General features: G+C 40.7%; 1 protein-coding gene across 6 annotated transcripts in view; it reads left to right on the top strand.

The window, feature by feature from the left end:
• The window catches only part of LOC113989358 (Kv channel-interacting protein 1), a 350,034-nt gene that overhangs the window by 213,973 nt on the left and 122,578 nt on the right, over window positions 1-13,483 (top strand). The window contains exon 1 of one of the 6 annotated variants that reach the window (XM_027723843.2): window positions 298-470. The exons of 4 other annotated variants lie outside the window; for them this stretch is intronic. In XM_027723843.2, the coding sequence (XP_027579644.1) occupies window positions 371-470 (100 nt within the window). In that variant the 5' untranslated portion in view covers window positions 298-370. Of the gene's footprint in view, window positions 1-297; window positions 471-755; window positions 810-13,483 lie in introns of those variants that run through there. One more of the 6 variants, XM_027723851.2, reaches the window with a different exon arrangement.

Genomic DNA, 13,483 nt, shown 5'->3' with positions numbered 1-13,483 from the left:
TCTGTGTTGTTAAAGATCTCTGTAAAACTGTAATTCAGTGTGAAAAAGAAGCATACAATTTTACTAGATATCAAGCAGGAAATGCTAAACAAAGTGGTTACTGTATATTCTGTTGCCTTAGAGACTGAAACATCTGTATCCATGCAGGCAAGTGATGCAGACATGGTAAGATTTGACTTCCTTACATTCCTGTTGTTCATCTGGCTGTCAATGGAAATGTTTTATGGTGCGAATATTCCAGGCTTCTTTAGCATTTGTATTTATCTGGTTGTGTGGCATGTCTTGGACTAGGAAGGCTTTTTAATTCAAGTCTAACTGAAATCAGGACGCTCCCTAAGAAAAGATGCTTTTACATAAATAATTTTTCAAGATGAACTTGGAGGGACTTGAAATGCTTTTTGTACTGGTGATAATTGTTGGATTTGTGAAGGCACTTGAACATCTAGGTCTCCTAGAAGGCAACTATGAAGGTAGGATGTTAAGAAATAGAAAATATTTTATTATGAAAGCCATTTGCTGCAGAGGCTTATACTTTAATCTGTACATGCATGTGCAGTGTTTGAGTATTGGGGGAGCTGAAAGGTAGCTTAAATAATTTTAAATGCTTTCTTTAGACAAATGAAATATATTTAAATGTCTGTATAGTATTGTAGCTTTCATTGCAACTCTGAAAATAAATGTGACATAATCTTAAACCATTCTTTGTTTATGTTTAAGATTGTTTCAAGAACTTCAGTACAGATCTGTGTGCTTTAGTAAACTGCAGCTTTCATCCTGAAGCTCTGAATGAAAGAAAGGTTTACATTTTAGTAAGTTTATAATTATATCTTCTCAATTTTTTCTAATTTCTAGAAATGTCATGGCTTATTTTTAGCTCTTGGTTATTGTTAACAGAAAATCCAAAAACCTTACTAAGCTTATTTCGATGAATATTTCTGTCATAATCAGTTTAGCCCTCTTTCAGAATATTTATCTTTAGCAAATCTGCCTGGTCTTGCTCTCTAGTCTCATGTACATTTTAGGAAAACATTGCTGATTGAAATGTAAATATGCTTTGTAGAAAATAGTTTGAGAGAGCTGACTGTGGAAGATATTTTAATTCTTGTTACCTGTCTGTTTTTATTAACAACGTAATTCATGTAGAAACATTAATATTACAGAAATTTCTATATTAAATAGAAACAAAAGGGATGAATTTTAGACTGTGAGCTCTATAAATCAAAACGTGTCTGTGCTGATAGCCTCATTGTTTAATCGGAAGAGTAGATTTACAGTGTTCCTAAATGCTCCTGAATATGATATACATTGAACAGCTGCTTTTTATAGAAACTTGAGGGTCATTTTTCATGGTAAGCTAGAAGTACACAGGTTTTAAGAATAACTTTCAGCTACCCACAGTTACAGAACAATTACTCCTTTTTCTTCAGAGCTCATGACAACCTGGAAAAGGCAAGCTTGCTGGCCTCATTAATTACATGACAACATTTGGTACTAGATTTGAAGAACCTTGGAGACTAGCAGCAAGTACTAGAAGTAGAGGGGGAAAGTTACAAAACTTCTAATTCATTGACTGTTTGCTTTATTTTAGTTCTCATGCATGTATCTGTTTCTCCTACTTCCTGCTGCTTTGAGCATTTTTCCTGACTTCTTATAGGTTTGGAAGAATTAAGAGGTACCTGGTGATGATTGGCACAAAGCATTTTGAAGCTAGGACAGCAATGGAGATTGCTTAGCAGGTGCTTTACATACCAGCTCTAGCTTTTCCAGGGCTATCGAAATAATCAAACTGTGCAAGTTTGCAGAGAACAGAAAATCCATTTATTCTGGGCTTTGTGAGTCTTCAGAAGTCTGTGTGTTCCTACCACAGGGGGTGTTAGATGGTACCAGATGTACAGTTAATTTCCTGTCTCCAGCTCTAGCAAAGTCCATTATGAATAGGTCCCTCTCGGCATCTGGATTTTTGGAATCCTTTTGTTGTCCGCCTGAATGCATTTGGAGGGCAGATGCTATTTAACCACTTGGTTAAAAAAAATTAAAAAAAAAAAATAACACTGAAGAAGGAAGTTTTGGGTGAGAGTTCTTGGGTTTGGGTAGCTGCATTTTCCTGGTGCCCAGTCTCCAGTGTACTCATGAGCTGTGCTTGTGTCATGAGGGGGGAATGGCTTGGTACTGCTGACTGCTAAGGAGAGGGAAGGTTTGGGAATATTTGAATAATTCAGAGCAAATCATAATGATGTGTAGTTCTTTTTCTGATTAAATTTACATGAAAATACTGTGACTTTTACTGAAAAAGGGATGAGGTAAACTTCACATTAAGATGTTAGAACTTCAAGTGAAGCTATCATTCAGACTCTGTAGTTTGAACATGTACAGAATTATGGCTTCATTGCAGTTGCTTCTGCCTTGTCCACCCTTGTATAAGAACATAGAGCATACACATACTTAATGAAGCTCTTATCCTTGCAAAATTTGCTGCTTGCTTTGCTGTAATGGTAAAATGACTTGAGTGAGGTGGTCCCACATTGTTTTCTAGCAGAAACTATTGACCGTTACAATGGGTTAGTTCTTCACACTTACATGCTAGTTGTTATACAAAGAAATTACACTTAATATTCTAGTGAGGAAAATTTTTAACTACTTTTAACTTCCATTATTTTTAATAGCACTGCTTGATGCTGTGGAACTCACAGAGTATGATGCTCCTTAGAAATCTACACTCTCAGTGTATGTTCCACAAGTGTGTGATACCCTAGGAAGAAGCAAATTTCTGTGGCCAGACTTCATTAAGCAAAGAGAAAACAGGTATCGGATAAATTCAGCTGTAGGAAGGTGAATGCTGAATCTCAAGCACAGCATATGGAGTGCTAGCAAACAGCTGAAATAGCTGGAAGGTGCCTTTGGCCTGCATAACTCACAGCTGAGGTTTCAGCTTCCCCAGACTGTTGTGGACCTTGTTTATACCAAATAGTATAAACAAAAGTACACTGCTCACAAACTGTGTGTTGAAACCAATGTAGTTATTTAAAATCATCAGTACTTTCTATATAGAGACTTTCAAAATAACTTACAAGTCTAAAATCTATATGTTCTTAAGTGGAGGAAGAGGACCCAAATTACTACGGACATAAAAAAGTAAAACTTGGTGAAATTTGTCACCCTTCCAGCCAGTCAGTAATGAATGTGCTCTACTGAAGGGCACTGTCACTAAAAGAAGATGCTGGTGCTGAATTTGAGTCCTTGGCTCTGGCTGCCCTCTTGCTCTTATTGTGAGATTTGTGGGCATCTGGACAGGTGAGCCAGCTCAGGCTTTGTGCTACTGAGAAAGGGCCTCTGTCTGAACATCACGTAGAGCACGCAAACTTATAAACTGCTTTGCAAAAGCATTAACCCAAAGCACCTGTCAGTAACTGAGCAAAGGGAAGGACTTCAGAGTTTTCCTAACTGAGCTTTTGTTTCTATCCAAAAGTGGTATTGAAACAACATACAGAATTTCACAAAAAACAAGCACTCCCATACCATTTTCCATCTGCTCCATTTCTATTAAAATATAGTGGAGAACAGTGTGCTCAACACTAGATGTTTCTAGAGAAATCTCCTGTCTTCCAGCTTCAGCCTGTGGTTTACAAGGTCCTAGGATCTGTTATGGTGTAAAGGGAAACAGTGAAGTTTCTCACTGGAGAAAAGCAGAAGAATGAGATGATGCTCTTGACAACTACAATTCAAATCTCCATGTGAACTTTGTAGCCTTAGTTTGGTTTGAACACCTGTATATTAATTCCCATCTTTTTGAGAGCCAGTAGCATGTAATCTTGAAATTTAACTCTCTGTTCCTCAAACCTCTTGCCTCCTTTTCATTTTCTTCCTTTATGTTCTTGAAGTAAGTGCCTTTTTAAGTCTAGGCCCTGGGCTCACTTCCCATACATTGCTTTGCTCTGGCTTGGCTATTTGGCAGTGTTTGGGTGTCAAACAAGGGTCCTTCACTAGAGCAAGTGGCAGTGTTCCTGAGGCAGGGCTATGGATGGCACTGCTCTAGTGGCTCTGCATGTGGCCAACTGGACAGAATGTGGCAACATGAGCAGGGACTTAGACTGCAGTGACACTTCTACACAACAGAAGGCAAGAGCACTTCCAGAAATATATGGTCACAGAGTAGATTGAAAGGCCTGATTTTGTATTTTCTGGTGCCCACGCTCAGGTTTCTCCCATTGCTAATCCTCTTTCTGGCCCATTTGTGACTGCTCTTTATCTTTAAAAAAATTATCATGCCAATGCCCCAGAATGAAGATGTCCTTGAGTATAAAGGACTGGTTGTGGGTAGACTGAGCCAAAACAGCAGCTTCCAGACTATGTGTATGCATTTAGCTTTGTGAACTGAGAGATACCTGCTATACTTGAGAAGGTGACACAGCTGACTGGCTGGCTCTCACATGCTTGCTGGCTGAAAGGAAATCATTATCAGAACTGTAACATTTTCTGTGTGTTCCCCCAGTAGTTACAGCATGGTTGTTTGCTGTCTCTCTACTCATACATATCAATACTTGGTGCACACTGACACATGTGCCCACAACATGACACAATGTGCCTTCAAGAGAGCCTCCAGCTCTTGGTCAGCGCCTCTGCTTTGGCGTGTACCAAGTTAGCACAATTAATCTAAAACTGGGCAGTTTCAGAGGTGTTATTTCCTGTCATTGATGAATGCATTTTGGGGTGTATGCTTCAGCTGTGGACTCAGGAGAAACGAGTACTCGGTTTTCTAGTACCAGCTTTGGGCTTTTTACCTGTTGCACTTTCTTGGCTTTTTGAGTCGCTGATGGACTCAGTAGAAAGCATTTATACCTACAGAGGAGCTCTGGCCTGCAAATCACTTGTGCACACTCACATGAGCCAACAGGACTCTCTACTGTTTGTGAACACAGAACAACCAAAGGAGAGGGACCTCCTGAACAGAAATAAACTTGTTTTCTACATGGTTTTCTACATGGCTTTCTACCATGGTTTTCTACATTCTGACTGTGACAGCAGTGTGCCAGAGGATTTTTTCTCATTTTTTCAAGATGATGCTCAAGCAAATGGAATGTCTTTTTCTCTAAATACTCAATTTATTCTCAAGTAAAATGGACTTAAAAGTAATGACCAGATACATTTTCCTCCAAGCTTAACCTTGACCATAAAATATTTGGAACATTTAAATGGACAGGTACTAAATCAGCAGGCTGTAAACCCTAAGAATCTGCTAACAGTGTGTGTTATTATGTACTGCTGTGCACGTAATAAACTTCTCTCTTCATTCTGCCACCACTGACAGACTCATCATAGTGATGATCTAATTCATGCTTTAGAAGTTGGATGAGAGATTGTCACAGGAGACTTGGTAGGTGTAATGTAGAATCCGGATCCTAACTTTTTTACACTAATCTTACATTACTCTTAGTTTGTAATATCAGTTGGATATTTTACATCTCTGCTTATCACCTACACTTGAAAAATCTTTCCACTAAAAGTACTTGATGCTTTCCAGGTACATATACCACTGCACCTTTCTTGTATTCAGTGCACTGCTCAGGCACACACTTCCTTCAGATGTGGAAAGTGATAAAGTAAGATTCTGTCTTAGTGTATAATTCCTAATAGGCTGTCAAGATGAAAAAAAGCAGAAAAGCAGGTTAAGGCAGAAGAATATACCTGTTCTCTGTGGGGAAGAGCATGCACTGCAGACAGAGCAGGATGGGCAAGAATTACGTCTTTGATTCCTACTACTGCATAAGAGAACTTCTAAGAACATTGAAAAATGCATTTAGAAGATAGAATTTTTTTAATGTTGTCTGGTATCACAGTGGCTGAGTAGAATTGATTTATCTCATTGGCACACTGCTGACATTCCTGGTCTTCCTCTACATCAAGCAAAAGGGTTATTTTTATTCTCGCAGGCAAGTCACAGTTTTTATCAGCTGCTGTTTCAGTTTATTAAACATCCTAGACAGAGGACAACAGCAAGGAGGGTGAGAGGATCTGATAATTTTGATAGGAGTGGGATTGAATTTTTGGGAGAGATAAGGTCTGTTTCTTACACATCATCTAGAACCATCAGGCATCTCAGAGTGTGAAGACGTCTAAGTAGGGTTAACCTGCTTCACCTGTCTAAGAAGACCAAAGGGAAAGTTGTAGCTGAAGGCTGAAGGTTGTAACAAAACAAACCCAAATGGACCTTGGCAGCACAGATACCAAGCAGGCATTTTAACCAATACTCAGTGTTCTTTCCTTCTTTCCTCCCAAAAGACAAAGCCAAAATACTATACTTTATCTTGGAGATCTGTTTGCATGGTGAGTCCCATGCTGTATCATGCTCCTTACTTGTACTATCATAAATGGCAGTGCGAGGCTGAGACCCCCAGCAGGCGCAGAGTGCAGCTTGCATTGCGTGTTCTGGGGAAGGTCCAAGAGCACCAGCCACCAGCACCGTTGTTTCCTCCTTTGGGTCCTTTGGTTGGAAGGGTGCTATGTAGTTCCTGATGATTCACCTCTACTGAGGAAGTTTGTAAGTAGCTGAGTCTCTCAGAAGTGCAGTACCTGCAGAGCATGGCAATTAAAGGCCGAGGTTAACGAGCGTGGGCCGGTGTGATTCCCTGATATTGAGCTCCTGTGACCGAGCACTTGTCAGCATCAGGCTGCGAGATGGAGCCCGAAGGCTCTCCGGCATGGGGTCCTTTTTGTCCCATTCACCCAGCCTTCTTTTTAAACAGAATTCCAAGGCCATAATTTTTCACACCTCCTTATTCCATGCTCAGGATCTCAGTCAGAGGGGAGGTACAGTACAGCCCATATGATGGCGGTGCCCTGGGCGATCCTGTTTCCCCTTGTTTTCAGCTAGAGCAATCAGGGCAGATGTTACTCCATCCAGCATACTGTGAAAAACCAGGGGAATCAACAGCCACTCAAAACTGGTGTAAGAATAACGCAGAATCCTCACGTTGTTCTTCACGTGGGTTTTCTCCTCAAACAGGAAATTGCTATATTATGACCCTGATTTTTGTGCGCATATTTGCACAGTTTCCAAACATAGTGTGCACAGAGCTTTTTCTTCTCTTTGATTTAAGGATGCCCTCCTTTCAAGGGTTGTTTGATCAATATTTTTGTCAGGAAAATGATCTGTTTACATATGGAAGGAGACTGCATATAAGGTCCAGTTGTTCAGTTGGGATTCATAAGCATAGCTATTTTTTCAAAGGCAGACACAGCTCTTGTACAATATAAGATTAACTTATTTACCCATAAAATACACACACATATGTATGTATGTATGTAAAATATAACATATATCAACTTACTTGCCCTTAAAATATATATAAATTTTATATATATATAAATCTCCTCTAGCCTTTGAAATCACACTTAATACAGGTACGACCGGTCTATATTATTATCTCATGACATAAATAAACAGTGTGAATAATTTATTTCAGCTTAGCTTTTAATAGGTTTAGTCACAGGTGGACTGCAGAGGCTGTTGTGTGTGAGCAGCTGTACCCAGAGAATACCCAGAGGAGCCTTTGGTTGATTTTTGATGAAAGCTGAACAATTTATTCCCCTTTGTCACTAGGTGGAAATGAGAAGTCGCTTTGGTGCGAGCTAGAGAAATGCCTTGTTTTGTGGTTGCTTGTGCAACCACAAATTCACTTTTATCATTATTTGGATTGAAAATCTTGTAAAGAAAAGAGGAATTTAATTAATCTTTTTTGCTTGATTTCTTTGGTGTTTTCATTGAGAAAAGAATTCTGAGATGTTGATATATTCACAATAGTAATTACACAAATTCCTATATTCACTAAAATTCAGACTACGAAAATATTTATATGAGTTTCAAAATGACAAAAACTGTCAAAGATTCCCTCAGCCATGCTGAAGCACAGCCATGCTGTCTGAGCAGTCAGAAACAGCTACAACCTCTTTGGTACATTAGTACCTCGTGATTAGAAAGAATACTGTCCAGTTGTGCAGACCAGGCATCTTCTTTGCCTAAACAAGCAAGAAAGGAATTAAAAACAATAGTAATACTAAAAAAGCCTCACAAATAACACAACACTTCATGTTCCAGTTGTATAAACTACTTCTGCCCCAGAAGCCAAGAAGGTCCGTGACCTAGAGGGTAAAGAGTAGATTTTGATGTTGAGAAACAGCTAATCCATAATGAGCACAGGTAGGCTCGAGGCATGGACACTGAGGCTCACGAGGGACCCATACTCATATCCTAATTAGATAAATATATTTGTGTTTACAAATACATGGTGATCCATGATGCTACTGAGTGTAAGAACAGGCATGCTTGGAGACAGTCTCCCTAGAGGCTCTACAGGGACATTTTAAAGTTCCAAAGCAGCTGGGAAAAATTAGAGAAGCTCACAACTGCACTAGGATAGGTTTTATTGTAGTTTCATAGAATCACAGAATGGTTTGGATTGAAAGGGACCTTGAAGATCCTTTATTTCCAACCCCCTTGCCCATCCACTAGACCAGGTTGCTCAAAGTGGTCTCTACAAAATTATGAGACTTCTTCTCTCAGTCAGCAACTGGTAGTACATATGTGTCCAGAGGGAACCTGTATGAGCACAAAAAAGGGTGAGCACTGAGTGCCACTGTAGCTGCTGTGTTGGTGTTAACGTGTCAGTACTGGTGCATGGCTCCATGGCAGCGTTGTACTGCCATTCAAAAGGGAACACATGTATCACTGAAAATTCCTACTGGGGGACAAGACAGGTGGGAATTGGATGCAAGACACAGTGAGCTGATATGAAAGTCTGTCTCTATTTACAGCTTCATCATCTGGGATCATTCTGAAAGGTTAGGGAAGCTTCTGTGGCCCCGTGATTCCCACAGAGCCCACTGTAGTGGACATCACCTCTCTGGGGCACACACAGGATTCTACTTGCTAACTAATCCTAAGTCATATTGACAGAATGTCAATTTTATTTTTGTATCTCAAAACCCTCTAGCTTTGGGCTTGTTATTTAGTCTAAGTTTGCTTTACTGTGAAGTGGAAAAAAACTTCTTGCTTTAGTCAGTGCTTTTCCGTTAAACACCTGACCCAGTTTTGTCCTAACTGGATGCTTCTGTGCTTAAAATTGCTTCCTAGTTCAGTTCTCTTGGATTCAAAGGATTTTACAGTTGTTGAAATTGTCCCCTTTTTTTGCCTTTTGTCGTGACCTCTGAATTGTTACTATTCTTAAAGAACTTCTATTGTGTCATTTGATGAGGTAGAAAAATATGAGTTCAATAGACATCCCAACGATGTTAAGATGACCTAATTCTGACATTCTCATAAAGGTGGTTTTTTTCCCTAGTTCATTTTTGTCAAAATTTTACTGTACAATATGCATATTTTAGGAGGGGAAAAAGAAGAGGTACTCCATAAAAATGTGATGCATCTTGGTTTTCATTTATGGTATAATTCAAAATTTTGTGCTTTCTATAGCACATTTTTCAATGCTTTGAGCTCACATTGTCTCACATACAGTCACTAATTTGTAATGCCTTGGTTAATATACACTGAATTAATGTATTTCATTGAAAATGTAGGGAAATAATTTTTTTGTGCCTCAGTGGTGTTGTTCTGTTAGAGGTTACAGTGTTACACACCAGAGGAGAATCTGAATTGTCTTTTGAGGGTGGAGGATTGTTGCCCTGTATGAACTAAAAAGCACAGGATGAAGAGGTAACCCAGAAAAAGAACACAAAAGGAGGGCGTCAAGGATCCCACTTCAGGAGGTATCTTCCCACACCAGAAAAAAGCAGTAAGAGAACCCACAGGAGTGTAAAAGCCTGAAGAAGGCTATCTCAGGAGGTTAAATAAAGACTTGGGGTTGGACAGGTCAGGGTTCCGTGGACCAAAGAGAAGTTATGGATCAGAGGGCTCCTTCTCCATTTCCATTTTGTCCATGGCCAGTCCTCAAGAGTCTCCCTGTGTGGCAGTAATGCTCATGCACAAGGCAGACTGATATCTGCATGAGCAGCAGCTGGTGGACACATTTTGGGGCTTTCTTTTGACAGTGGGGGGTAATTGCAACTCAAGGGGCATTAGGTCTAGGACAGCAAGTGAGCTACTCTACCAGTCTAATATTACTTGAGAACTTACTAGGATGATAAAAGCAAATCACCGTACAGTACTGGAACAGGGGAGATCTGAATCTGTTGTCCATGCTAACACTTAGCTACTTCCTTTACCGCAACCCATGATGGTTTTCCCTTTTGTAAGTAAAAATAGCTCCAGTAGTTGCTTCCTCTGGCTTTCTTTCCCAAGAAGATGAACATGCTTCCTGTTGGCCTAATTTATTTTTAGCAAGATTGCATGCTAGCTTGTTTCTCCTTGTCAGGAGGAGCATTGGCTGTTGCTGGCCATCTGCTCACCCTCAGCTGCCCCTAACCTACTGTCCAACACTTGCATCCCTTGATTTTTCTCTTCTTGTTTTTAAAACTGGAGGAGCCTATGCTGAGACTCCCTGAAGACCAAGGGGTTTGAAGAATGGTAAGGTTTTTCAAGTTTCTACCACCTGCTTGTACCTGCAAAGGCATTCAGGAAAATCCCGTAGTCAGTCCTGCTCAGAACAAGCCAACCAGGCCTGCCACACAGAGGTTTGCATCCTGAGTGAACACACTGGGAATCAGCAGGCTGTACTGGAGCATTTATGCTCCTGTGCTCCTTTCTGTTTTTTGAAGGTTTCAGTAGTGGTCCCTTCAGCTGTTTGCACTTTTGCTTCTTGATTTTAAAAGCAATGTTTTGAGCTCAGATGCTTAGAAATCCCAGCTGGTCTTCTTAAATACAAAAGGAAAAGGTTGAAAGGAGCTACCATTGAGACTGAGGAGAAATGACAGCCCCTGATACAACAAGCACGTATTGTTGAGAAGAAAGCAGATAAATATGATGGGACTTGTAGGAAAAACTTGAGTACCACCAGTGCAAGCATCAGAGACAAATTAAAAAGTGTGACCTATGAAGGATTTCCTGAAGCCCTGTCTTTTAAGTCGTAATTACTCCAGGCCTCTTTCCTCACCTGCCTTCATTCCTGCAGCTCAACTCTCCCACATCTATTCAGTGGGAAAGGAAATTGATTCCAAAATAAAGACCTAGGTAATGAACTAACAGAGCTGGAAGAAGTAAGAGCCTGCTTGTTTAGTCATGGAATGCATCCCCCCATCCCTATAGTAATAGCTTTCCACTTGTCCTTGGATGTGTAATCGTGCTTGCAAAGGAAACTGTTTGCCTTGATTTTGGTTTTACAGGCAGAGATGGCATGACTAGTCTTGAGATGTTCTACAGCTCTACTCTTTCACACCATTGTTTTCTGCAGCCCTAGATCAGCTTCATGGCTCCAAGTTCTGTGGGACTTTGTCCCTGCAGAAGGTTTTGAAGATCTCCCTTGCACTGTATCTTCAGGTTTCTCATTTTGTTTTCTGTGGGGAGGCCAGTTCTGCCTATCAATGGGCTTCAGAGCAATATCTGTGAGAAAAGCTTTTCTTCCTGGTCTCTGCTTGGATATTTGGCCCACTGCAAATAAGCTGGAATGCTGTGCATCTGGCCATAGAGCAGGTTGAGAGAGTCACACTGCCTGCTCACAGCTGCTGTTGTAAGGAAGAGCTTTTTCTTAATGCAGTGTTCAGGCTATATTAATTTGTACATTAGCATCCTTACAAAAAGTGTTCTGAATTGCCTGAAAACTGCCATGGCAAGCTTCAGAAAGCTTGGTAGGCTGCTGTAGGCTTTGGCTAAATCTTTAACAGTCCTTGACTAAAAAAGGAGCATTTACTGTAGGTCATAAAAGTAAACACAAATGAAATAAGTCCAATTACTGCAGAATATCAAAGATCTGAGAGCAAGATGAAGAAAGTTGTACATGAATGCCTGACAAGAAAACTATTGAACATATTAAATTATACACCTCTCCCAGAATAGCTAGACTTTTAAAAAGAATATAGCACAGCAGTACTCAATCAAAAACAAAACTACAAGCCTGGTGCACATCAGACTTGGGACAACTTACTCACAAGGACTACTTTGAAAGTGAGAAAACCGCTTTGAACTCGACGGCGTGGCATTACACAAATCATAAAGCAGTCGCTCAGTAGAAGTGAAGCAATATGACAGCACCCTCCGCTGTAAACCAGGACAGAGGTGATGGAAGGAGAAAAGGGAGGTGGGAGGAACAGACAAACACAGGCAGGGCCAGCATCCAGGGGCTCTGCTAGCCAACTCCAGATGCAGGTGGAGCCCAGCTAAAGGACAATGCTGATGTCAAGTCCAGCCCTTTCTAGTCACAAGCCATCAGGTACCCCATAAAGCATTTATTGTCCAGAATATGTACAAGACTCACTGTAGCAAACTCAGTAAAGTACCAAAAGCCAGGAAAGTAGAAAAAATCTACACCTGCATAGAGTTCTAGGCCTGTGCAGTAGCAGGATGGTTGTTCATAAATCATGCTCTCAGGAAGCACGCTGCAGCCCATGCTGCAGGAGGAGTAAGTTACCTCCAGATGTGCCCCAGGAGCGTCCCAGGATGCACCAGGAGGAACACAGAGATAATTCACTTCATTGATGAGCATGGGTTTGTGTTAAGATATTGTGTGTAGAACTAGACCCAAACAGGTGGAAACGGGTACCTTTTTTTAATTATTATTTCCTGCGGTGTAAAAATGAATGCTAATTCTGGCAGTGTAGTCAGGATGGCCGTATCCCAGACCATGGCAACTGACAGATACAGAGCGTGCAATTCTGGAACACCTACCTCTAGTGCCTGAACTCTGATAATTAAGAATTTTTACTGTCCAGAAAATTAAATTGCTTCTAAATTTATGCATGAGCACAAGATGGAAATAACTTCCTGAGCAGCTTAAGAAAGTGGAGTTGGATTTGTTTTCTGGTCTGGTGAGAAAGGTTAATGAATGTTGTATATCCATATTAAAATAGTTGAGGGAAGAGTGAGCAGCTTGAGACAGCAAGGGTTCCTGAGCCAGGGGAACCAGTGGTATTTGCTCTGTCACTGCCTTTCCACGTGACCTTGTGTGTTCTCGCTGAGAATTTTCCTACTATCCCTCAACATCTGCAGGTATGTACAGGGTTTTGTGCTTGGAGTGTTGCAGATATGCAAGGTACTAAGATGTGGAAGGCCTTCAGTAGGAAAGGGGAAGATACCGTTTTTAGGCAGTTTCCATACCAAATACAGAATATCTGTTTGCTTTCAATGATTCATCCGGGGTTTGTATGGCAGTGAGCTGGCAGGCTGCACTGTGGGCACACAGCAAAGGGGCACTGCCATAGCACAGACCCCTCTGGACCCGGTGTTAGCCATACATCTGTCCCTCATAGGCTTCTGGCAATGTTTTTCTTCCAACACGGAGGCTCCACAATCTCTCCAGGTGATTTATTTCAGTACTTTGTTACCTTCTTCAGTGGAAAGCCTTTTCCTCATACCAGATTGATTCTTTCTTGCTAAATTTGA

Source organism: Pipra filicauda, unplaced genomic scaffold (assembly GCF_003945595.2).
Source record: "Pipra filicauda isolate LSUMZ 115617 unplaced genomic scaffold, ASM394559v2 scaffold498_size1627759_pilon, whole genome shotgun sequence".
NCBI classification, from domain to species: Eukaryota; Metazoa; Chordata; class Aves; order Passeriformes; family Pipridae; genus Pipra; species Pipra filicauda.
Note: the sequence above shows the minus strand (reverse complement) of the source record. Positions and strands in the feature narration are given on the sequence as shown.